General features: G+C 55.2%; 2 protein-coding genes across 6 annotated transcripts in view; one reads left to right on the top strand and one right to left on the bottom strand.

Annotated features, from left to right (window-relative positions):
- The window catches only part of C2H3orf18 (chromosome 2 C3orf18 homolog), a 13,827-nt gene extending 4,274 nt beyond the window's left edge, over positions 1 to 9,553 (bottom strand). Inside the window, exons 1-2 of one of the 4 annotated variants that reach the window (XM_025376837.1) lie at positions 9,429 to 9,553; positions 3,520 to 3,915 (exon numbers count right to left, since the gene is read on the bottom strand). In XM_025376837.1, coding sequence (XP_025232622.1) covers positions 3,520 to 3,753 — 234 coding nt within the window. In that variant the 5' untranslated portion in view covers positions 3,754 to 3,915; positions 9,429 to 9,553. Of the gene's footprint in view, positions 1 to 3,519; positions 4,143 to 5,465; positions 5,810 to 9,428 lie in introns of those variants that run through there. The other 3 variants (XM_025376836.1, XM_025376839.1, XM_025376838.1) reach the window with 3 other exon arrangements.
- Positions 7,183 to 23,519, top strand: HEMK1 (HemK methyltransferase family member 1). Of its 2 annotated transcripts, none has more exons than XM_025376835.1 (11): positions 7,183 to 7,303; positions 9,457 to 9,858; positions 10,236 to 10,327; positions 10,642 to 10,735; positions 15,440 to 15,574; positions 15,897 to 15,961; positions 16,543 to 16,592; positions 17,520 to 17,625; positions 18,538 to 18,633; positions 18,810 to 18,923; positions 19,075 to 23,519. In XM_025376835.1, the coding sequence occupies exons 2-11, from the start codon at positions 9,631 to 9,633 to the stop codon at positions 19,109 to 19,111; spliced, it is 1,017 nt and encodes a 338-aa protein (XP_025232620.1). In that variant the 5' UTR covers positions 7,183 to 7,303; positions 9,457 to 9,630; the 3' UTR covers positions 19,112 to 23,519. The 2 variants fall into 2 exon arrangements, with proteins under 2 accessions (XP_025232620.1, XP_025232619.1); XM_025376834.1 differs by having other exon boundaries at positions 7,183 to 7,604.
- The last annotated feature ends 1,815 nt before the right edge of the window (positions 23,520 to 25,334 follow it).

The raw sequence follows: 25,334 nt of genomic DNA, 5'->3' as shown, positions 1-25,334 counted from the left end.
GCCCGGCCTTTTTTTTTTTTTTTTTTGAGACAGAGTCTCACTCTGTCACCCAGGCTGGAGTGCAGTGGCACAATCTTGGCTCACTGCAACCTCCACTCCGGGGTTCAAGTGATTCTCCTGCCTCAGCCTCCCAAGTAGTTGGGAGGGCGTGCACCACCACACCCAGCTAATTTTTGTAATTTTAGTAGAGATGGAGTTTCACCATGTTGGCCAGGCTGGTCTTGAACTCCTGACCTCGTGATCAGCCCGCCTTGGCCTCCCACAGTGCTGGGATTGCAGGCGTGAGCCCCCGCGCCCGCCCCATGCCTCCTTTTGACATTGTAGCTGCAGACAGTGCCCAGGCTGAGTTTGGAGACTCAGAGGCTCCCTCCAGCCTGGGAGCCCACACAGTTAGGCCCAGCCTGGGGACTGGTGGGCCCCACCTATTGGCTGAGCTGCCAATACTAACTGTAGCTCCAGCCATTCAGCACCCACCTGTGACTCCCCAGGACTGAAGACGAAAGGGAAGACTTCAGCGCGTACCCTCCCCTCAACTCTTCCCAGGCCCAAAGCCACATGCAGGGAAAAAGTAAAGGGACCAGGTAAGGTGGTGCGTGCCTGTAGTCCCAGTTACTCAAGAGTCTGAGGCAGGAGGATCTCTTGAGCCCAGAAGTTTGAGTCCAGCCTGGGCAACATACTGACACCCCATCTCTATAACAACAACAAAAAGAACCAGGGACAGGCAGTGGCCAGACTCTGTAGTGTGTAGAGCAGTGGCTCTAGGCAAGGCCCTGAGCTGGTGGTCTCTGGAGTTCCTATGGGAGGCTGACGGCTCCCAGTGGACTAAGGTAGGGGTGGGGGACCGCAGCCCCTAGGCATCAGCCCAGGTCAACCCCCCAAAGCTCTGATGCAAGAGGAACCCCTGAGGTCCGGTCCCTCAATTACAACCTTAAAGATGAGGGCCTAGGCAGCCTGAGAAAACATCTAGGACCTCTAGGTCAGAGCAAGAAACCTTGTACAATGCACTGAGGAGAGGAAGGAAGCGGGTAACACTTGTGGGACCACTTTGGGTAGGGAATCCAGGGACTTCTGCCATCATCCTGCTCTTCTCTAAACTGGCAGTTTCTGACTACCAGGAGCATGACTACCTCTGCCTGGGGGAAAGCACAGCCCTGTGGTTGCTCCAAATCCTCCCACATTCTTTGTGGCCCATTCACAGCTTGAATCTGGTTTGGTTTCCAGCCTGGCCCAGAGCTCCTCCTGCAGGACCCCCAAAACCTAAAAAGAAACTGGGGTATCGATCCTCATTCTCCCCTCCTGTTCAGGGTCCCACATAGGGGTGCTCCCTTGCTCTCCTGTGGGTAGGCTGTGACAGGAACTCTGGGATCTTCTGGCCCAGCCCCTGCCACCATGAGCAAGTGGATCCATCCCCAGCCCCAGCCTCTGCGGTCCCCACCTTTCAGCCCTTGCCCCAAGCCCTCCTCCCTCCCTTGAGACCCTGGGATTCAGAAGGATCTACAGAAAAGGCCAGAACTTTTACCCAATTTCCATGCCTTTTCCCCTGTTCCTCAGCTCACACCCACCCCCACACCTTCCTTTCCAAATCTTCTCTACCCTTCACTGTCCAGCAGGTGCAGCCCTGCCTCCTCCAGGAACCTCCCCCACCAGTGATCCTGGTCTGCCCGTGCCAAGCACTTTTCCCGCCTGGGTAAGGCAGAAAGCCTGGTGCAGATTTGCTCCTCCTTGTACCCACAGCCCTCCTTGAGGCTGGCATCGGGGAGAGGAAGCAGCGCTTAGTGAGCACCTCTGGGCCTGTCTGCAGTCCCCAGGAGCTATCTTCTGCCCTCCGCTGCCTTTGTCCTATGAGCTTCCTACCTCTCTGATTTTGGCAAGCAGGCCATCCACCCAGGCCTTCTGAATGTTCCTCTAGAACAAAGAGTAAGAAAGCGTCCTCAAGTTTCAAGGACAAAACCTTTCACTGAGAGTAAAGAGGGCAGTTTCTAGGCCCCATTTTGCCCTTAAGGGTGCCTCCATCTGCTTACCCACTGCATGGGTGCCAAGGGAAAACAGTGGCATCCTGCCTTACCCCCACCCAGGAGACCTCTCAGGCCCTGGCCTCATTCTGCCTATGCTGCACCCTGGGCCTGCTTGCTGGCTGGTAGTTGCTCCCTGGCAGCAATCTGGAGCCTGTGGGGCCCATATGGCAACCCTGGTTTAACAGCAGCTCCAACCAGGCCATGATGGACCATCCACAGCCCTACTTGTCAGAGCAACATGCTCCTGAGCCCAAGGCCAGCCATCAGAGCCTGCAAGGGGCAGTGAGCAGAATCCTACCATTGCCAGACACACTGGGGAACTTCAGGGGCACCCCATCCTCCCTAGTCTCAGCCTGCACGATCTCCAGTGGTCCCTCAGTGACATTCTGAGTGTCCATGTATCATCTTAGGGGGACAGTCCATATCCTTAGGGACTGACACCAGATCAAGAGGCGTCACACTCACTACTGGATGATACCTGCAGCCCTCTCCCCAGCCCCCTTCCTTCCTGATTGCTGCCACCTCCACCCCTTCTCATGACACGGAGGCCAGGCTTGCACTTTGAGATCTCAACTCTAATTTTGCTTCTCAGCTGTCCCTAACCACCCAGCCTGGAAAGCTCCTGCAGGCTTCCCTTGGAACCCTTGGTTTTTATGTTTCCCGCTTCCTGTAAGAACCACAGGGCAGGACCTTGTCTTCCTAGCCTCTATTGGGTCCCAAAGGCCTGGTCCAGGGCAGGTACACTCAGTAAAGTGAATAAATGAATGTTCACTGCCAACAGCCTCCCAGGTGCAGATCAGCTCTTTAACAGTCCACATCAACCACCTTTAAGCCTCTTCTCCTATTGCAACCCCATACCCACTGCCCTAACTGTCCTGCTGGCTGCTCACAGAACCTCCTGTCTGCCTCCAAACTTTTGCCCATCAGGACCCTCCACTTGGAACTCCCTGACTACTATGTGGCCTTCACCACCCAGCTCAAGACACCATGTAATTCCCAAGAACCTTTTCTGTTTCTTCCAATTGGAAGCATTGCCTCTCTGGTCTCTGGTCTCTGGTCTCTGGGCCCCAGTGGACAAATCTCTGTGAGAGAGGAGGACCGCACTCTCATTAATAGATTGTTGGCTGGGCGAAGAGGCTCATGCCTGTAATCCCAGCACTTTGGGAGGCTGACGGGGGCAGATCACTTGAGGCCAGGAGTTCAAGACCAGCCTGACCAACATAATGAAACCCCATCTCTACTAAAAGTACAAAAAATTAGCCAGGCATGGCAGCTCACACCTGTAATCCCAGCTACTTGGGAGGCTGAGGCAGCAGACTCACTTAAGCCCAGGAGGTAGAGGTTGCAGTGAGCCAAGATCAAGCCATTGCACTCCAGCCTGGATGACAGAGCAAGACTCTGTCTCAAAAACAACAACAACAACAACCAGATTGTCTTCTGATTGAACAGGTTCTCTATAAATCTAAACACTGATTATCCTCCCCCAGCCTACCCCAGCTCTCACCATGGCCACAGCCAGGCCTATCACCGTGATGATCCCAAAGGACAGAAGCATGGTACCCACGCCGGCCGTGCCACCAGCCGCATCAGGGATTCTGGTGTCATTAAAGGTGGTGGCCTCTGGGCTGAGGGTAGTGGTCTCGGAGGCTGGCCCATCTGTGGCAGGTTCCAGGTCAGACTCAGAGGTGGGTGGGCGGCTGCTGAACCAGCCCCTAGCAGATGCGGTCCTGGAGTTCATGCTGACGCGGAGAGGGCCCTGGCTGAGAGGCTGCCTGAGGCCAGTCAACCTGCCCACTCACTCCTGACTCCGGAGTGCCCCAGCCTGTGGTTCTTGCCACCTGTGGTGGCCACCTGCACAGTCACCTCCTTGGATAAAGGGAGCCCCCTGCCTTCCTGGGTGCTAGAAAGGAAAGAATAAGAAACATAAGGCTAAGGACAGGGACTCGTAGTGAGATGAGGTCTCTCTAGGTTCTGAAAGCATTGGTGAGGAAAAGGTTTGAGGGCAAGGATGAGGGCAAGTTCAGGAGGCATTAGGACACATATTTACATATCTATGGTACCCCTGTTTTTAGGAACAAAAATGAAGCCCTGCATCCTCTGTGGATAAGATGATCATAGTGATCAAACCTGGAAGATATGAAAGACAGCAGGGATGTTTGAAAGAAAAGGTGTCCCTCCCCTGATCAAAAACTCCCCACAACCTGCGTCCCCATATCCCCCACCACCCCACATCCACCGCCTCATTCCCTGCCTCCCACATCCCTCATCCTGCTTGGGGAAAAAATACCACAGCTTTTTCCTTTCCTGGAGGGAAACACTTGCCCAAGAGTCAGACAAGCTTGTCTTTGAAACCTAGCTCAGCCGCTTAACTAGTGATCCCTGGAAAGTCACTCCACCTCTCTGTGTCTCCGTTTTCCTGAGTCTACAGGGTCATGGGGTTACAGAAATGGCAGAACAAACAGGTCTCAAAGAAAGACTTAGTTCAGCACAACCCCCATCCACAGTAAGAATCCACTACATGTTAGATTTTCTCCCCATGGCCAACCCAGTCACAAAGGGGAGACATGGGAGCCCCTGGACCCAGTCCACTGTGTGGTCCAGACTATGCTTGGAGTGTGGGTGGAGGCTGATGTGGAAAGACCAGAAGACAAGAAGGAGATAGAGGCTCTGGTTCTTTGGCCGGGCTTCTCTGCAGGCTCTCGCGGACATTGGACTGCCCTTCCCACCCACCAACAATAGAGGGGCTGCTAGGGTCAAGAAGAAAGGCGAGGAAGGAATGGAGCTCCCAGTTTGGGTGTCTTCTCTTCCTTTACCCTCCTCCTCTGGAAGCAGAAGGTGAGAGATTTGCCCAGTGCAGAGGGCCCTGGTTAAGGTGGGGTGGGAAGAAGTCCCAGCCAAGCTGCAGAGGGGGCGGCCTAGGGAGAGGAAGGATACCTAGCTCATGGGTACACACGTCCCTTTCTGTGCTGGTTCATGGGCATTAGTGGGGGTGCCTCCCTGTGCAGATGCATGTACGTGTGTGAGGTGTGTACACACCTCTGGTGGCCCCTGAGGAAGGGGCAAGGCTGGCAGAGGGTTATGGGGTAGAAAGGCTCATCCCTCTTTGCCTTCTCCCTCCAGCTAGGCTGGGCACATAGGAAGTCCCGGGTTCTTTTCTTGGTTTTGCAACTGATCCCGGGCGTGACCTTGGGCCAAACCCTTAACTCTGGGGCTCTGTTTACATCGCCAAAGGAGAGAAGGGGCCCTACTGACCACTTTCCAGGCCTGCCTCAGGGTCCAAAGGGTAAGGGAAGGAAACCAGGGCGAAAGGGGTCGGCACCGCGACCTTTGAGAACCCGCATGCCGTTCTCCACCAGGTCTCTCAGTCCTCCCTGCCCCAATCCCCATGCCCGCCTCCGCGACCCTGTGATGCCTCCCTTCTTGCACAGGAGCAGCGACCTCAGCACTTACTTAATCCTCTCCCGGCGCCGAGCTCAGTTGGAGAGGCTAGGGGTGGTAGTGACTGGCAGGAGGCCGGGGCGGGGGGAACCCCCAGGCCCGGCGTCGGGGGCTGCGGGTCCGACCAGAGGTCCACCCTCCCTGCAAGCTCCGAGCCGCTGGCCAGGCCCGCTACTGCGCACCGGCCTCAGCTGCGAGCGCTGGCTCTGCCGGCCTGAGCCAGGGTGGGTGAGCCAGGGTGGGTAGGGCCGGGACCCACGGCGGGGGTGGGGCCGGGCGGAGCAGCCTCCGGGGATCCCCGAAGCTACAGCGCCTTGCCTCCCTGCACGCTCCGCGCCCCCGGTCCCCGATTGGCTGTCGGGCCTAGAGCCCGCCCAGAATTGGACTGTTCGCTTGTCGCTCGGGTCTGGCTCCACCCCTAGAGGGAGCCTGGAGCCTGGAGCCTGGTTGCAGTTTTTAGAGAGTACCCCTGACTGCGTGGCCTGCGCTGAAGTTGGGCGGGGTACCGTACGTGGCTAGGTCCTTCCCAGGCCAGACCTCGGGACCCCTGCCAGCTACCCGTGCCAGGGCAGACTCACGCCCCCAAAACGCGGATGTACAGAGGAGACTTGGGGAGAGCAGTGGACTGGGAGTCCTTGGGCCTGCACTGAACTCTGGCTGACTTTGTGACCTTGAAGAAACTACTTTTCCCTTCGTGAACCTTGGCTTTCTACTCAGATGGGTCCTCTGGTGTGAGGGTTCTTGGCAAATGACTCCAACTCCGGGCTAGAAATGGGGAATCTTCGTCCAGAGAAAATTGAGAGTGGGGCGGATTTATTATTGGGCACCCCGACCCAGGCAAGTCTACATATACCCTTACAATAGCTTCCATCCACAGCATGATCAGCTCAGGGAAGGAGCCTTCAGATACTCCGGAGCCCTCAGATACTCCTAATCCGCCGGTTTTCAAAGGAGTTTATGGGGGTCACAGGGTAGCCTGGTACAAATGCGAACGCTCCTGTGTCTCCCGGTCTGGGAAGGATCCAGGGAAACAGCATGTTTAATAGTTTAAGGCCTGGCGTGGTGGCTCACGCCTGTAATCCCAGCACTTTGAGAGGCCGAGGCAATGGATCACCTACGGTCAGGAGTTCGAGACCAGCTTGACCAACATGGGGAAACCCCGTCTCTATTAAAAATACAGAATTAGCCGGTCGTGTTGGCTCACGCCTGTAATCCCAGCTAATTGGGAGACTAAGGCTGGAGAATCACTTGAACCTGGAGTCCGAGGTTGCAGTGAGCAGAGGTCGCCCCATTGTACTTCACCCTGGGCAACAAGAGCGAAACTCCGTCTCAAAAAAAAAAAAAAAAGGTAGTTAACAGTACATTCTGGTGGGGGGATATTGACAAGACACACTTTGCGAGACGCTGCCGTGTATTTTATAGAAGGCGCAACTGAGGTCCAGAGGGGTCCCAACACCTGGACAAAGTCTCTTGATGAGTTGCCAAATAGAGTCAGGATTCGCACCAGGAAAAGAGTGGCCCCTGGGGTCTGGCTGCCACTCAGCCGGCCCCCTGGTGGGCTCGGCCACTGACCTAGGTAGGGTCACGACACTGGGACTGGACCCCAAAGTTGGACCTGTCTTCAACACTGGAACCCGCCTTCGCACAGCTCCACCCGGCTAAAATAGACCACGCCCCCGGACATCTGGTCCCCGCCCGAACACACAGGCCCTTTGGTGACACGCCTCCGTTCCGGCAGGCTACTGGGCTCTGCCCACACACCTACCAGGCTCGGTTCCTAAAAGCCAGCTCGGAGCAATCCCCTTGGGCTGGAGCCAAATCCCTGATGTGATTTTAAGGAAGACCAGCAGGTCCGGGTCTCCAGGGGTCAACCCCACACACATCCCCCGCACTTTCCTGCATGTAGGCCTGCGGGCGTAGAGGGCGTGGAATTCACAGCCTCCCCACCCATCCGCAGGGGTCTCCTGGGAGGAACCCACAGGCGATGGGAACCCTGAAGTTGGGCTACGGCGTCCGCCCGAGCCTTTTTTAAAATGCGCCAAGCCCGGAAGCGGGGCATCCAAGGGAGCGAGCGACGGGCCACGCACGTCCTGGCGTTCAGTACGGGCCAGCTTCTCCGGCTGGTGGGAGGGTGGGGAGCCTCTCAGGCAGGTATGCACGGGAGGTGGGGATCGGAAGGGGCTGTTTCGACTGCAACCGCCTGGAGACCTGGCCGGTCCCATTCTCCATAGTGCAGATGGGGAAACAGGGTTGGAGGGAGGGGACCCGGTCTGGGTCGTTAACAATGCAGTGCATAGCCGTGAGGGAATTTACACCTCTGACTTCGGGCCTTGGTTCCTGGGACGGCTTACTGGTGCACAGAGCCGCTTCTGGAGTCTAGTGGACTCGGGTTTGTGTCTTGCCTGGGACAGTTTCTTTTTCTCTCTCTCTTTTTTTTTTTTGGAGACGGAGTCTCTCTCTGGCACCCAGGCTGGAGTGCAGTGGCGTGACCTCGGCTCGCTGCAACCTCTGCCTGCTGGGTTCAAACAATTCTCCTGCCTCAGCCTCCTGAGTAGCTAGGACTACAGGCGCGCGTCACTATGCCCGGCTAATTTTTTTTTTTTTTTTTTTTTTTTTTTTTGAGGCAGAGTCTTGCTCTATCGCCCAGGCTGGAGTGCAGTGGCGCAATCTCGGCTCACTGCAAGCTCCGCCTCCCAGGTTCGCGCCATTCTCCTGCCCCAGCCTCCCGAGTAGCTGGGACTGCAGGCGCCCGCCACCGTGCCCGGCTAATTTTTTGTATCTTTAGTAGAGACGGGGTTTCACTATGCTGGCCAGGCTGGTCTGGAACTCGTGACCTCGTGATCCGCCCACTTCGGCCTCCCAAAGTGCTGGAATTACACAGGCGTGAGCCACTGCGCCCAGCTTACCTGGGACAGTTTCTACCTAAGTGACGTTGGGCAAGTCGCTTCCCTTCTCGGACCCTACTTGTATTTGAAGATGTGGCGCTTAGCAGGTGCTCAATAAATGCTAGTTTGGACTTTTATCTGGAAGCAAAGGGGACCGCTGATTTTAAACTTTCAGTTAAACTTGCTTGTGACATCTTTAAATATAAAATTGTAAATTTTTTAGTTGGCGGTTTACACTAATGTCCTGGATTATGGGTTAAATTAGGAGGAAATTTTCAGCATATAAATCCTTGACAGTACACACAAAATGTCAGATTCAAAGCTCCCAATCAAAGGCAATCATCTGCCCCTTGTAACGTCAGTTAAGATCGTGTAACATCTGGTCTCTGCTGTGTGTTGAGCTGCCTCCCAGGCCTTGGATATTCATAGTCTAATGCTTTGCTTGCCATGGGTTTGGTGTGATTTTCTCCCATCTTACGGATTAAGAAAGTGAAATTCAGAAATAATGACTTGCTTAAGATCACACACACTAGGTTAGACACAGATCTGTCCTATCCCCAAATATGTGCCCTAACCTGCCACCAACCCATTTATTAGCAGAGACTGAGCCATGGGCTCAGCCCATTCCAGCTAAAAATGTGAAGAAAACATAAGTGGCAGGCCGGGCGCGGTGGCTCAAGCCTGTAATCCCCGCACTTTGGGAGGCCGAGACGGGTGGATCACGAGGTCAGGAGATCGAGACCATCCTGGCTAACACGATGAAACCCCGTCTCTACTAAAAAAATACAAAAAACTAACTGGGCGAGGCGGCGGGCACCTGTAGTCCCAGCTACTCGGGAGGCTGAGGCAGGAGAGTGGCGTAGACCCGGGAGGCGGAGCTTGCAGTGAGCTGAGATCCGGCCACTGCACTCCAGCCTGGGTGACAGAGACTCCGTCTCAAAAAAAAAAAAAAAAGAAAACATAAGTGGCCAAGACAAGAATGATCAGATAGGTGGGTGAGGCTCTAAATGGAGTCAAGGGGGTGTCAGCAAGAGCACAACTATTCTCAGGCAATGTACTGGTAGAAGGGAGGATGTCATACAAGGCTCACCTGCTTTCCTGGTTCCTTTCACTCTCAGGGTGGCAACCAACTGTATCTGAGGACCAGAGCCATTTTGGGGCACCAGAACTTGTGACCTCTCCATCTCCACCCAGCTGGGTCCAGGGGCCACTCTCAGCACCCACCTCAGCAGCTGACATCATAAGGCAGACTTGGGAACCTGGAAGCACTCTGGAGAACCTTTTCCTGAGACATGGAGCTTTGGGGCCGTATGCTGTGGGCCCTCCTGTCTGGCCCAGGGAGAGGGGGAAGTACCCTCGGCTGGGCCTTCAGCTCATGGCAACCCCAACCACCTCTGGCTGGGTTATCCAGTGCCACAGAACTGGTCAGCCACTGGACTAGGGTCTTTGAGAGGAGAGGTATCCCTGAGGCCCGGGAATCCAGTGAGTACATCGTGGCTCATGTCCTTGGAGCCAAAACAGTTAAGTTCAGTGTTGTCAAGAGGACAGGAAGAGGGAGGAGGGAGGACTTTGGGAAGAGATATCCAGGTTTTCTGTTCACTAAGAGTTCTTAGCTGAGACTGATGGGATTTTTCTGAAGGAATGTCTTAGCACCTGGCACACACTGTAACAGTTTGTTGGATGAATGAATAAATCTCTGCCTAAGTGTTCTGGGATAGACACCTGGAGGCCTGGTATTAGCTGTGTAACCTTGGGCAGGATGCTGCCCCCTCTGGGCCCAGATGATGAGAGCGTTGGGCCTCCAGACCAGTGCTAGGCAGGCATTATCCACATAAGACACCTGGGTTGGGGCCCCTGGGCCCAGTGAGCCAGCCACTTACATTCTCTGTGGGGACAGTTTCAGAGCCTGAGGCCGGCACTTTGGACCCAGCCCTTGACCTCTCAGCAACTACAGTGTATCCAGGAGCTGAGTAGCCGTCGATTGCAGAGGTGAGCACCCATGGATCAGACCTGAAGGATGTGTTTGGGGAGCAGCAGTCCAGCTTCCCCTATCCCCACCAAGTTCAGGGAGGAGGAGAATGTCCAAGGACTAAGGAGGTGTTAGGGTGCAGGGGTGGCAAGAGTAGGGCTGGGGTAGTGAATAGAAGAAGGGAGGGAGGGAAGGCTTTGCCTCAGGAGTCCCAAGGCCCTGGAGACATGGTCTTGCCTGATACCCTTGGCCACAAGTGGTATCTCTCAACCCAGGCATGGTCCTGTTGGTCCTGGCTCTGTCAATGATGACCACCCGGCTGCCCCCTCTGCAGGATGCCGGTGCAGTACATCCTTGGAGAGTGGGACTTTCAGGGGCTCAGCCTGAGGATGGTGCCCCCAGTGTTTATTCCTCGGCCAGAAACAGAGGTAGGTGTGCCACCAGGGCAAGGCAGGATCAGGATGAGGGTGGAGTTCAGGGTACCGGTCTTACCCCAGGCTTCCTCCAGGGGGCACTGGGGCCCCATGACTTCAGGGACATTGCCTTTCTAGACATGTATCTTCTCGCTGTCTGTGGTGGCAGAGCCCAGAGGACAGGATTCCTGTTGGTCCCCTTGACTGTCATGTTCCAAGCTACCACCCCAGCCTCTAGGTCTGGCAATGTCCCAGAGTGCCTCAAATAGTGCTGCCCAAGTACTTAGACTGTTCCGCTGTTTCTCTGGGAGCTGTCCCATGGCTTACCCAACCCACAGGGAACAGTGTCCTCCAGCAGCTTCTCAGGAGGCATGGAGGAAGTGGAGAGGGCTCCAGCCGGACACCTGGAGACCTGGTATCAGCTGTGTGACCTCGGGCAGGTCACTGCCCTACTGCCCTCTCTGGGCCCAGTTGATGAGAGGGTTAGGCCTCCAGACCAGAGAATCTAGTCTACTGACTGGTCTGGTAATCACCCGTGTTGTCCCTCAAATTACTAGGACTAGGGATGTGCGGCGCAAGTGTGCTATCCCTTGATAAGGCACCCTGGTCCTGGAAGAGACGCTTTCTCCTCCGTCTCGCTCTGTCGCCCGGGCTGGAGTGCAGTGGCCAGATCTCAGCTCACTGCAAGCTCCGCCTCCCGGGTTTACGCCATTCTCCTGCCTCAGCCTCCCAAGTAACTGGGACTACAGGCGCCCGCCATCTCGCCCGGCTAGTTTTTTGTATTTTTTAGTAGAGACGGGGTTTCACCGTGTTCGCCAGGATGGTCTCGATCTTCTGACCTCGTGATCCACCCGTCTCGGCCTCCCAAAGTGCTGGGATTACAGGCTTGAGCCACCGCGCCCGGCTGGAAGAGACACTTTCTATGGCCCTTCTTGGACTCCCCTCTGACTTTGTAGGTGGCAGAGCTGGGAGCCAGAGGGTGCAGACCAGGGAGTAGAGTTGAGTGAGAGCTGGTGGGCAAGTCAGAGGGCGGCATGTTCTGAGAAGGAATGTTTCTAGAAAGACCCAAGCACACAAACATTTCTGGGAAAGATTCCCATTCCCCTGCCGTGGCCAGGGGCCCCAAACCCTTCCTTCACTTTCCCAGCTTCTGTCCCCTAGCCAAGAAACTCTCTGACCCCTCTCCCCTCCATGTCATGTGGTTGGGAGGCCAGGTCCTTGCTTCACTGCCCAGTGTCAGGGCAGGGACAGTAGGGAATCTGAGGCCTTGCTGAAGTCACAGGGCTGTCAAGGAAGGGAGCATGAGGGCAGCACTTGGACTTCCTGACTCCCAAGTCAGAGCCCCATCCCTCTCGTGGTGGCTCCCCTATCTGGGATTGGCATGACCTAGGACACAGTATGGAGACCCAGAGCAAGGTGTGGCCTGCCACCTGCAGGCCTTGGGAGGCTTACCTGTGGCTCCCAAAAACACGTGATCTCTGGTGAAGAGATCATTTGCTGTCTCCGGCTGCCCAGGGTCAGGGCATGGTGACCTTTGAGTTCCTTCAGAGCTGACCTGGCACCAGCCATATGTGCCAGGGTTCTGAGTATCCAGTGTGGACTTTGGCTCCCATGTGGCCCCTGATTCTTAGATTGGTCTGGGCCAAGAGAGCAGCTCTACAGCAAGGGGTGGGGTGAGGGGAGATGCTGCGATTGGGAGGCCAAGTGCTCACCTCACTGTGCAGACATTTCTGAGAACTCACCAGGTTCACCCCAATGTAAAGCCACATCGGGGGATGCCTTACCAAGAACTCAAGAGGACGTGGCCTGTGGCAGGGAGTGGTGAGAATGGGTGCAGAGGATGGTGTCTGATGAAGGAGGAGTCTGAAGTGCAAACTTGCAGGAGGCATGTGACCCAGTGAGTTGGATTTTCCCTAGGGGTGAGAAGGTGGTTCAGCTTCTGGCCTGGCAGTGAGTACAGTAGGAAACTCAGGGCTGGGGGTGTGAACCATTCTCACCTGGCCTGCTGTGAGGCTGTACAGGTTGTGGGAGGATCAGTGTTTTGTCTGTGATTGACTCGAAGGAGGCAATGCCACCTCCCTGGGTCTGCTCCACCAGGGATGCCATCCTAAGAGAGGGTACTTGTGGGCACTCAGGTTCTGCTGAGGCCTTGGGCCAACCTCTTGATGGGGTATGAAGTCCATGTTGGGGCAGCAGTTCTAGGCAGAGCCAACAGCTGCCTGCCCCTCGCCTCCTTCCTGCATGCCCCTGCGCCCCACCCTGTTCTTGGATTCTTTCTATATTCACCTGGAGTGGGTGCCTTAAGCCTGTGACCAGCTTGGCTTTTAGTCTCCCTGAAAGAGCCACCAGCGTCAGGCTGAGGGAGGCTCTTCACTGGGCGGAGAAGAAAAAGTTTCTGGACTTCTTGTGCTGTTGTCTATCCCTGCCCCAAGTGGCCCTACAACCAAGATGAGCCTCCTGTGCTCTGGAGTATTATGGCAAGCAAGAGGCCACTAGCGGTGGCAGGGGCTCAGTTTCTCAGCTTCTCACCCTCCCAAGGTGGCCATCCACATATGTGGTGTGTGTCTTTGAGGTCTTTGAGTATCTCTGTGAGGTGACTGGCCAGTGTGGCTGACTGAGGGGTCATTCCCCAGCCAGAGTAGGTCTATGGCCAGGAAACCAAGAGAGGCTCAACACCTGACAAGTCCTGGTCACCCTGCCAACCTCTCAGCGTGTGGCCTCACCACTGAGACCACAGGCTCTCAGCCACAACCCTACACTGCTCACTCTGTACCTGTCCCAACCCTGCAGGCCCAGATTGCCACAAGTACCCTAGTGGTCTCCGGTAGTGCCTAGCACAGGGCTGGTGAGAGCTAGTGAATATATGCCCTCCCCTGCTAGAGCTGGGCCCCCTCACCCACAGGCAATCATTTGTTTGGTGCAGAAGAGTCTTGGAACAGGGAGGTTTGCACCTGCTGGCCAAGTTCTGCCTGGCTTGGACTTGCCATCCTCAGGGTGGGTGAACATTGTTGCTGGGGTTGGGGGCCTGGAAGGGTGAGATACTTTTTGGAACCCAGCACTGGGGAACTTATGTGGAAAATGGGTGTGAGTGAGGCTGATCGCATTGGGGTGTTGGGGAGACCTGGCAGTGTGAGACGCAGAGGGTGGTGCCACAGAGAGTTTGCCCAGCACTTAGAAAGTAGCCAAGAGGGTCAGGCGCCATGGCTCACATCACACCTGTAATCCCAGCACTTTGGGAGTCCGAGGCGGGCGGATCACCTGAGGTTGGGAGTTCGAGACCAGCCTGACCAACGTGGAGAAACCCTGTCTCTACTAAAAATACAAAATTAGCCAGGCATGGTGTTGCATGCCTGTAATCCCAGCTACTCGGGAAGGCTGAGACAGGCGAATCGCTTGAAACGGAGGCGGAGGTTGCGGTGAGCCAAGATTGCGCCATTGTACTCCAGCTTTCCAGCCTGGGCAACAAGAGCGAAACTCTGTCTCAAAAAAAAAAAAAAAAAAAAGAAAGAAAGAAAGAAAGTAGCCAAGAAGTCTGTCTGTGGGCCAAGCCCTGCCAGTGTGGGACACACTGTGATGAGTCGGACCTCAGGTCTTCCTGTTATGGAGTCTGGTGGGAGAGGCACACTGCATCCTTAGGCTAGACCTTAGGCTCAGGGTGGGGAAAGCCATGGTAGAGCCTGGCCCAGGCTTGAGGAAGGCTTTATGGAAAAGGTGGTCCTCTTTTCAGATCAGGGAAGCACCCACTTGCTGCCCACCATCCCTAGCTCCCTGAGCCAGTCTTTCCTGAGACCTGGGGTCCCAGGAGTTCTGACCCTCTGGGAAACATTTTGGCCATTGGACGGTAGGAGCCTTCCACCCTTCACCCCTACCCTATGTTGGTTTGCAGGCATAGTCCTCGCAGGCAGTGGCTGGGTAGGCAAGGCTTGAAACCCTCTTGTTTCCAAAGTGGCAATGTCTGAAAATGTCCTCCTGCTGCCAGGGCAGGCACCTCCCTCTGCACCCATGCCTGTTGAGCTATGCCTGTGTATGCCACAGCCCCCAGGTCCTTAGTCAGGACCATGTTCCCCCATGACCCATCTTCTCCAAAGGAGGGAATTCCCTGTCCCTTTGGCTTAGGAGCCTCCCTGGGGCTTCTCAAGCTCAGCTCTGTCACACCAGCTCCTGATTCTTGGCCACCATGAACCACAGGCTAGGCTCAGGTGGGGCCTTGACCCCAGGCCTCAGTTTCCTCATGGGACACTTGTGAGGATTTAACAGATTAATACAGGAAAAGCTCTGGGAGCAGGATCAGGCCAGAGGGAATGGCCAGGAACTATCAGATACAGTTCTTGAGATGGAGTGTTGGTCTGTCTCCCAGGCTGGAGTACAGTGGCACGATCCTGATCCACTGCAACCTCTACCTCCCGGGCTTAAGCAGTTCTCCCGCCTCAGCCTCCCGAGTAGCTGGGACTAGAGAAATCCGCCACCATGCCCATGCCCGGCAAATTTTTGCACTTTTAGCAGAGACGAGGTTTCACCATGTTGGCCAGGCTGGTCTCAAACTCCGAACTCAAGTGATCTGCCCACCTTGGTCTCACAAAGTGTTGGGATTATAGGCATGAGCCACTGTGCCCAGCCAGTTCTTAGCAGAAATGCTAAACGTTCACAGGGGTAACTGCTTAGGCCTCTGTACCAACACCCCCAGGCACCAACTCTGATCCAGACCCCTCTGCTTCACAGGAACTGGTTGAGTGGGTGCTGGAAGAGGTGGCCCAGAGGTCCTATGCTGTGGGATCCCCAGGCAGCCCCCTCATTCTGGAGGTAGGCTGTGGATCGGGAGCCATCTCCCTCAGCCTGCTGAGCCAGCTCCCTCAGGTGAGCCTCTCCACCCACTCTGGATAGACTGCGACTGACACTCACTGTCCCTCCCATTAGGGCTTCCCCCACATCCCTCTGCTAGGAGCACTTGAGGGGAAGCAGCTAGATGAGGGAGGACAGGGCTGCCCCTAGCCCACTGTGGTTCACAGACTCTAATGCCTACCACATGTATCTGGCTAGATTTTGGCCAAGAAGAAGAGGCTGTTGGGTATTTCCCTTCTCTTCTGGTGGGGGGTTGGAGGAGGGTCTCCCAGGCCCAGTATCTCCCAGCATCTCTCAGCATTGCCTTCCACATATCCTCTGTTTGTTCTTGGGACAGAGCCGAGTCATTGCTGTGGATAAGGGGGAAGCTGCCATCTCTCTGACCCATGAGAACGCTCAGAGGTAGGTGGGGGAGTTGCACTTTGGGGCCTGATCTTGACTCCTTTTCAGGTTTCAAACTTACTAATGTCTGATTTCTCCTGCCAAGAAGGAGGAAGCAGTGGGGTAGCCTGGCATGGGTCCCATGGGGTTCTGAATGGGTAGTGGGCAGTGAGTATCTTGCTGGTCCAAGAAAGGTTGACTACAAGACCTCATTCTTTTGTGGGTTTTTTTTTTTTTTTTTGAGATGGAGTCTCGCTCTGTCGCCCAGGCTGGAGTGCAGTGGCCAGATCTCAGCTCACTGCAAGCTCTGCCTCCCGGGTTTACGCCATTCTCCGACCTCAGCCTCCCGAGTAGCTGGGACTACAGGCGCCCGCCACCTCGCCCGGCTGGTTTTTTTTTTTTTTGTATTTTTTAGTAGAGACGGGGTTTCACTGTGTTAGCCAGGAAGGTCTCGATCTCCTGACCTTGTGATCCGCCCGTCTCGGCCTCCCAAAGTGCTGGGATTACAGGCTTGAGCCACCGCGCCTGGCCCAAGACCTCATTCTTGTAGTGAAGGGTAGGGATCTGCCCCCGTGCCCACCCCTTTCTCCCTGTCTATCTAGGCTTCAGTTGCAGGACAGGATTTGGATCATCCACCTCGACATGACCTCAGGTACCCTCCCCTGAATGTTCCTTAACATAGGGAGACTAGATACAGGTGCTGCTGGGTGGATGAGGCACTCCGCGGACATGGAGGGAGGGCTTCCCCAAAAGCCACACAACCACACACAAGTGGGTGTGTGTGTGGTTGTGTGTGGCAGTTCAAACGAAGCCTTGGCTGAGGACAGACAAGTTGCTTTTGCCTCCTAGGCTGACCTGACCCATAAGGGTCAGGTCAATGAATTCCTCATAACTAATGAGTTAAGGGCTTGCTTGTTGGCAACAGATAAGCAAAAGCTTAAAATAATGCCTTCAGGACCAAAATACTTGAGTGCCCCTCTCCCCCTGCCTGGCCTGGAAAGAAGCGATCCAGGCACTGCACAGCTCAGCCATAGCCTTTACAGTGTCTCTGGGCCTCCAACTCCAGTTCTGGCTCCATTGCCTTACCCATGGGATCCTTGAGCCTCATGTGCCCCCGCTCCATGGAGTGTGATATACTTGGTGTAGCACCCGGCACAGGGTGAAACCAGTAGTCAGAGCCATCAGGAATTGGCTGATGAGGCCAGGCCCACCCTCTGTGTACTCTCAGTCCATGTTGGCTATAAGGCTGGTGGAGCTACAGAAGAGAAAGGCTCTTTCCTGCCTAGGCAATCAGGAAGGACGCCCTGGAAGTGGCATTTGAACGGAGTCTTGTGTAATGAGGATTTTTGGCAAGGACACTCTATGTCTTGAAATGAAGGGCTGCCATGTTAAAGCATGCACATCCTCCACCAGGCTGTCAGCTGAGGACCCTGGGCACTAATTTGCAGGTCTGACTTATCAGATCCAGTGGCAGGCCCAAGGTGTGGCGTGATAAGAGGGACATAGTGGCAGGGGGAGCTACCATCCTTTACCTCCCAATGGGTTAGTCCCTACTGTGTGTCCTCTTCTTTGACGACAGAAAGGAGCTGGACACACTTGCCCTGGGGCCCTGTGGACCTGGTCGTCAGCAACCCTCCCTACATCTTCCACCAGGACATGGAACAGCTGGCCCCCGAGATCCGCAGGTGCTAAGCAGGGTGGGCCAGGGAGGCCAGGCCTGGAAAGGCCTAATGGGATTAGTCTGCCCTCGATCGAGGACCACGTCATCTAGAGGGAGAGGGGAGTTGGTGCTGAAACAGGCAGTGGTGTTACGTGGACGCACTGGAGAGCCCACAATCCTACCTAGATTCAGCATCTGCCTCCCTACTTAAGACTACTGAACAGCCACCGAACCTCTCTGGGCCTGTTTCCTGCCTCTGAAAAAAGAGAGGTAGTGCTCTGCAGGGCCATGGGAGGACTCAGTGACGACTTGAAAGCATCAAACACAGTGGAGGACTCACAGGGGGTGCTATGTAGATGGGCACATCATTTTATAGAATACTGAGGCCCAGAAAGGGAAGGTGTCTTGTCTGTGGTCACATGGGGGCTCAGTGGGAAAGCTGGGACTAAAACTTGGCCCCAGGCTAGCTTTGCACCAGGCGATCCTGCTCTTACACAGGGGCTGAGAACCAGGGGCAGCCCAGGAGTCCTGGATGGGGCAGCAGTCATGTTGGATGGGGTTGGGGTGTTGGCTCTCCCTTTCTGGGCTCTCGAGAAGGAGTGGTCAGGACTAGCTCCAGATCTCCCAAACCAAGAAGAGGAGCAGCCTTGTGGGGAGACATTCATGCCCTGACATGAGTCAGTCCATCAGGAGAGGCCATCAGCCAGTGGGATTCAGCAAGCACGCCTGGCACTGCCTGGCAGGGTGCTGCCCATGAGAGGAAGGGAAGAGGAGCTGCCACCCATTTGGGGCCCTCCTTCTCTGGGTCCTCAGATTTGCCCTTCAGTCTAGAGTGTAAGTTCCACAGGGCCCCATTTGTGGAGGTCCTGCCCATACCCTCCATGCATTTCAGATACCCCTTCCTCAGGCTGTCACGTCCCACTGCTTTCCCTTTCAGCTATGAAGACCCTGCGGCCCTGGACGGTGGGGAGGAGGGCATGGACATCATTAGCCACATCCTGGCCCTGGCACCCCAGCTCCTGAAGGACTCTGGGTATGAATGGGATGGGTCTCCTAGGTCTGTCCCCAGCAGCCTCCACTGCTCCTAATGTGTACTGGGCAGGCCCTGGCAGAGATGAGCACAGGACCCTCACCTCACCAGCCCAAGCAGCCCAGAAGGGCAGGCTCCAGACCTGTCCTACTGAGCCTACCCATTTCTCCCCCATGTAGTAGTATCTTCTTAGAAGTGGACCCAAGGCACCCGGAGCTTGTCAGCAGCTGGCTTCAGAGCCGGCCTGAACTGTACCTTAATCTTGTGGCTGTGCGCAAGGACTTCTGTGGGAGGTGAGCTCCTACCCCTCTTTAGCCCTGTAGCATGCTGGTCTTTCCACTGGGGCCATCCTCAGCCCTGGCTGTCAGGAGAGTGTGCTGTTCCCACTCCCTGCTCATTCCCCGAGGCCCAGGTGGTAACCAGCCCCTATCCCTGTCTCCTCAGGCCCCGGTTCCTGCATATCCAGAGGTCTAGGCCATAGTGTGGCTGCCCTGTGGATGCCTTGTCAGTGGCGCCAGCCTGACCGGAGGGAGGTGGATGGCACTTTCCAGAACCCAAGTGCTTATGGCATTTCCCAAGGTTCTGTAATTTCCCCATGCTCTGCATTTCTAGGATATTTCTAAGACACCTGGGTAGACCCAAGTTCTCAGTCTGGCTCCATCACATCAGGGTGGCCGAGGGCTGTGTGTTGGTGAAATAGATGTGGGAGTATTGGGGGATATGGCCAGTAAAGTATTGAGAGACTAACAAATGGTGACCTAATGATTTGTTCCATGACTTGCAGGTCCCCTGACCCCTTACTCCCAGGTAGCGCCAGGGCGAGAGTTTCCTTCTGCCCCAGCAGGGCTGGCCATCAGTCCCCTGCTTGGTAGGGGTGTGCGGGTGCAGCGTGGAGGAAGGTATGTGAGTCCTCACTCCTGGCCTTGGATGCCATGGGGCCTGGTGTAGAGCAGCTCACTCCCAGGGACTGATCAGTCCTCCACTGCCCTGGGTGCATGCGAACACACTTCCCTGGCCAAGCCTGGCTCAAGCACAGGAAGCTCATCTGCATTTCGGCTCAAGGATGACTGCCTGCGTTCTGGAGGGGAGGGCCTGGAGGTCCTTGCTGCACAGTTCCTGGGTCGCACATCCACATTCATTTAACGGAAGGCTTGAGCCAGTGAGGGGTGTTTCCTTTTTATCCCCATAGCTTTTAACTAAAACATCCCTCCTGAGTTGACCCCCTGGGGTTTCAAATAACCCATGTGTACCTGGTTAGGGCTGGGGAGAGTGAGAAACTGAGATACTGGGCACAGGATTGTGGCCTCCACCCCAGCTCTGGTCTGTGCAGACTCATGGCCACCAGGAGGCTTGCAGATCCAGCCTTCCTATCAACAGTGACAGGAAATCTCTAGGTTGGTGAGTACTGGTGGTGTGAGCCTGCTTCAGGGTGGGTCCTAAGGAACATGGCAAACCAGGCTGGCTCATTCCACTAGACTGCCCCCTGCCACTCCAGCACTTCCCAGGGCCTGGCAGTATGGTCTGATGGGCAGTGTGGTCCAATGGGCAGCATCCTCTGCTGCAGCCAGGAGAGCTGAGTTCCAAGGTTGTGTCCTGCAGTGGGACCTTGGGCAGCTCCTTTCCCTATGAGAAGCTGGCTCTTCTGAGTCCAAGGTCAACGCCAAGTGGCAGCCTCTTTCCTCTTAGCCAAGTGGAATGTGCATGCTGGCATCTGAATGTCCATTCTCCAGGCAGAGAGAACAAGAGAAGGTGTGAACTGCCTGAGGTCCCATGATAGTGGCCAAGTGGAGATAGTAAGTTAGATCCGTCCCTTTGGGGAGCCTATATTGCTGGAGTCACACCCAGCCTAAGTGTCGCCCTGCACTATGGCTGGAGGATGCATTTGGCAGAGGTCACGCTACAGCTCCCAGCGCCCCAGTGGCCTGCCCCATGCCCAGCCCCAGCTTCATGAACCTTGAGCTGCCCCTGGCTTCCTTTGAGGAGGCTGCTCCAGAAGGAACTTGGGTTGGGAGGCGAAGGGGTGCACAACCAGGGTGAGGCTCCCCACTCCCTGAGTTCCCTGTGCTCACAGACTTTTGCCTGCTAAGGTCCTCACCAGTGTTGCCCTTTCTGCCTTCCTCCCTGTGCCCTTTGGCTCTTGCTATCTTCAGCAGCATCTCAGGGTAGTTGCCGTGACCTTAGTGCAGTCTGTCATCCCCCACCCCTCAGGCCAGTCCTGGCTTCCCTGATGGTCTCACCCTCCTGGCCTCAGGCCCATTCCTGAGGAAGGGCCTTGGCGAGCTTGTGGATGTTGCACCAGAAGAGAGTGCAGTGTTGGAGAGTGACAGTGTTGGGGCAGCTGGGGCCACAAGCAGGAGCGGCCCTCAGGGACAACTTTCTGCCCAGAAAAATGTGCAGCTTGACTCTGCTGAGGAAAAGATCCAAGCCAAGAGGACTGGCAGGTGGGGCCTCAAGCCTGCAGCCACTGGCTTGATTGGGCCCTGGACATTGAGCCCTGATGTTGTAGCCACACCAGCCTGGATTTCAATCCCAGAATCTGCCCCTCACCACAATGTGACCTTGGGCAGATGACTTCACCTCACTCAGCCTTGGCTTCTAAGACTGAGAAATGTGACTAAATGCTTTATTTCATAGGATGCATGTGAGGAGCCCATGGAAGGTGCCTGGCTTGGCACATTGTGGCATTTTTTCTTGCCTTCCCCAGAGGGCAGACACAGGGAGGAAGGACCTGGTGCTCTCAGGCATCCATCTGATGCTTGGGACCAACATAAGGCAGGCAGGGATACAAGGCAGTCTGGAAAGAAGGGTAGGCAGGAGTTTCAGTCTTGGGCTCTTGACTCCTCATTGTTGTCTAGAGATGGAGCCAGCAGGCTGGTAGCCTGGCAGCCCACATCTCCCCTCAGCCCCTCCTCACTATGGCCCCAGTGCCTTGAGGCCCAGGCCAGGGCAGCCAGTGGCTCCAGCTCAGGGAAAGCCAGGCTCACCTGCCCTATCCCCTCCCTTGCTCCTGAGGCCAAAGCCAGAGACTCGAACTACCTCCCCATCACCACCAGCATATGTCAAGGAGCACTTGCAGGCAGAATGGGAGGAGGACATGGAGCTGATGGTGGAGTCCAGGCTGTGCAGGCCCCTGAGGTCTTGAGAGATGTGCCTACTGCCCATGCAGCCTCCTTCAGCCAGAGCCCAGAGCACAGACAGGAGTGTAGGAGTCCCTGTTTGATGTACTCTGGGAAAGTAATTCTATCTCCTCTTCTGATAGTTGGGGAAACTGAGGCCTTATCTCACAGTTGGATGCTTTTCCCAGTTGTCAATGGGTTTCTCCATGGGGCTCATCCAGCTGCCTTATTGAAATATGCCTCCAACCCTGTAAATGCAAGAAATCTACTATTTTTGGCTCCTTTACCCCCACCTGGGCCCTGGGCCATTGGCTGCTCCCAATCCCTGCCCCAAACACTTAGCTGGCTCCCCATGACTTAAGTGTGTTCTCTTGTGTCCTATGGAATCCAGTTCTGAAGAGATGGGGGAGGACAACTGTGGGAAAAGCCCTGGGGGCCCTCCCAAGGCCCCATTAGTGCTCTGAGTAGGCTGCCATCAGAACAAAGGGTTCCACTGCTGACAAGGTTTGAGAACTGCTGGCTTGAGGTGGGAACCCCTTTAACCTCTGCGGGACAGCATGTCTTTCCCTATCCACCTTCGATTCTTTTCTCTTCATTGGCTCCTTCTTAGTGGATTCTTTTCTCTACTGCCCTGGGCTTCAGCCTTTGTGCAGCACTGTTGATGCCCTGAACACACACCTTCCCTCTGCCCAGGCAGTGCAAACAATCCACTTCTTCAAGCTCCAACACAAATGCTGCTTCCTTTAGGACAACTGCTCTGTGCTCTCCCTGCCTCCCCTAGCTCATACCTCTGCTGGCACCAATGACCTTCTGTACCATGCCTTCAGAAACCTTCTTATCCCCCTCATCTCTGGGGCCCCCTGTGGATCTGGCATACCCAGATTCAGTAAATGTCTACCGGTAAGCTGATGGTACATGCATTTTCTAGAATAGAGCTGGGACTTCCCATGTGGCCCACATCTGACCTGGCGGCCCATGTATTCCGGTCATTAGGCAGAGGAAGCCATGAGGACCTGGCCTTCTGCCAGACCCAGGCAGCCATTCAAGTTGAGCAGTGGCCACTTCGAATGCTCAAGTGCACCTGATCCCTGTGCGACAGCCATGCCAGGAGAACAGGCTGTCCTTGGCGGCAGTAGGAGCAGGCGCCAGGTTTCCTGGAGCTCTTGGCTTCAGCCAGCCCCCAGCCAGAGTCCTGGCTAGGGCAGAGACCTGATCTCCCCCTCATGACTTTCTACCTTGGACAAGCCCCCTGAACTGGATTTGGGACTGTAAAAGCAACTCTACCACTGCTTTGGTAGGCTGAACAGTGACCCCCCAAAATCGCAGTGTCTTAATCACCTAATCCTTAACATGTGACTATATTACCTTCACATAGCAAAATGGACTTTGCAGATGTGATTAAGGATCTTGAGATGGAAAGAGTATCCTGGATTTTTCAGGTAAACTGAGTATAATCACAAGGGCCTCTGTAAAGGAGGCAGGAGTGTCAGAGTGATGGAAGAAAATGTATGTAACAATGGAAGCAGAGGTCAGAGTGATGCAATTGCTGGAGGAAGAGCCATGAGCCAAGGAATGCAGACAGCCTTTTCTTCCCTGGGGCCTCAAGAAGAATGCAGTCCTGCCAACACCTTGATGTTAAGCCCTGTGAAACTGATTTCAGATTGCTGACCTCCAGAATAGTAAGATCATAGGTTTGTGTTGTTTTCAGCCACTAAATGTGTGATAATTTGTTACAGCAGCCATGGGAAATGAATACAGATTGTGGTGCCCAAATTAGGGCTGCTGTAACACATGCCTACTGACTGAAGTGGCTTTGGAATTGCAATGTGGAAATGGGCAGAGGCTGGAAGAATTTTGAGTCATGATAAATTGCCTTAATCACCTCTCTTCAGATAGGTGATATGGCCCAGGGAACTCTTCCTCAACCTTCAGACCTAAACTGCCCAGGCTCCCCATTTTTTACTCTTATTTGGAGAGAGGTGGCCCTTTCCCAGAGTGAGAAGACTGGAAGACTGACCAGCATGGGTCCCAGAAGGGAGTGGGTGAGGAATGGTACTGGGATGTGGGGAGAGAGTGCAAGGCTGGCCTCCATGACCCATCTCCAGAGACTGGGTCCAGAGAGGACCTCAGAGACTGGGGCCAAGGCTGTTCCTGCTTTCCTGTGGAGTTAATATGGCTGGCCCAGGACCCCTTGGGTGTGTGAGGATGAGCAGGGGCCCTATACTCTCTGGGTTGCAGGTACTGCATCTGTGAAATGAGCACAGCAGCTCCTGACTTTGAGGTAATGGGCCTGGCCCCTCCATGTAAGCCATAGGCCTGAGCAGAGCTGTGTCACCATTCTGTTCCTATGGTGAAATGGGGCTATCCCTGGGGTTCTCAACCTCCTGGTCCCTAAAACCGAAGTGGCCAACTGGTGCCCTCAGCCCTGTCCCTGTCCAGGCTGGGACTAGGACCTCCCTCTCCAGGGGTACTAAGGGACTCTGGAGACACTATCCCACCTGGCCAAGGCTTAGGGCTCCTGAGGCCAGTCCTAACCCAGGAGCCATATGGAGAACTACTGGGAAGCCAGACATGGGCCTCATGCTGGATTTCAGAGCTGAGAAACTAGGGGACAGAGAGCATGGACACCTGGGTTCAAGGGTCAGCTTGGCCCCAAATCACCTGGATACACTTTGGATGAAGCCAGGAGGGCCTGTTTATACTGAAAGGAGTGGATCTTGGCAAGACTTATGTTCAATCCCTGATCTTTTTTTCCCAGAGAGGGATGGGGCTTACTTAAAGTAACACAGCACTTGACTACTGACTCCCAGTGTGGTGCTCTCATCTGCCATTGCTTCCAAGGGTCTGTGGTTAGTTAATTAAGTTAATTAGGTGGTGCTCATATGGCTGTCCTTGTAGCTACTAAACCCAGGGATTCAGGCCCATAAAGCCCTCTGGGCCAGGTTTATGGGCAAGTAAGAGCCACATTAGGCCAACTGTAGCCCCTGGGTGTGCGGACAGATCTGGGTCCCATCAGAAACTCTGGTAGCTGTGGGAGGAGAGCAGGATATCCCCTGCTTGCGGAATGAGTGGGCGCCTTCCCCTCTGAGGGAACTGACTGTACAACCCCCAGCCTCTTCCCTCCCAGGGCCCTCCTGAGGTGTCTGGAAGGACCTTTGGGATCTTTGGCCTCATAACCAGGAATCAGAAGCTTCAAATTCTAGGGGCCCCTTTTCTTCCAAAGACTACCTCTCACACATACAACAGTCCTGCAGGAAAATGGTCAGGAAAGGCCAAGTTTACAGCTCACAGCGTGGGAAAGGCAAGGAAGCCTACCTCAGCCTCACTGAAAGCCCTGAACTGGGCTGACCTCCACCTGCCCCAGCTATGCCTAAAGGGGGAGGGTGTGACAGCTCAGAGTAACTATGCTCCATGGTAGGCAGGCCTGGCTAAGTGGCCCCCTTCCCAGGGTCTGGAGTCTTCCTCAGACACTCTAACTCTCAGAGCAGAGGATGTCACCTTTTTGCTCCGTCTTGTACTAGGTCTGCAGCCCTCTTCTGGGGCATGTGGCTGGGGAAATGGTGGGATCAGATATCCCCTACTGAGCCC

Source organism: Theropithecus gelada, chromosome 2 (genome assembly GCF_003255815.1).
Source record: "Theropithecus gelada isolate Dixy chromosome 2, Tgel_1.0, whole genome shotgun sequence".
NCBI lineage: Eukaryota > Metazoa > Chordata > Mammalia > Primates > Cercopithecidae > Theropithecus > Theropithecus gelada.
The sequence above is the reverse complement of the archived record's forward strand: the minus strand, read 5'-3'. Positions and strand labels throughout refer to the sequence as shown.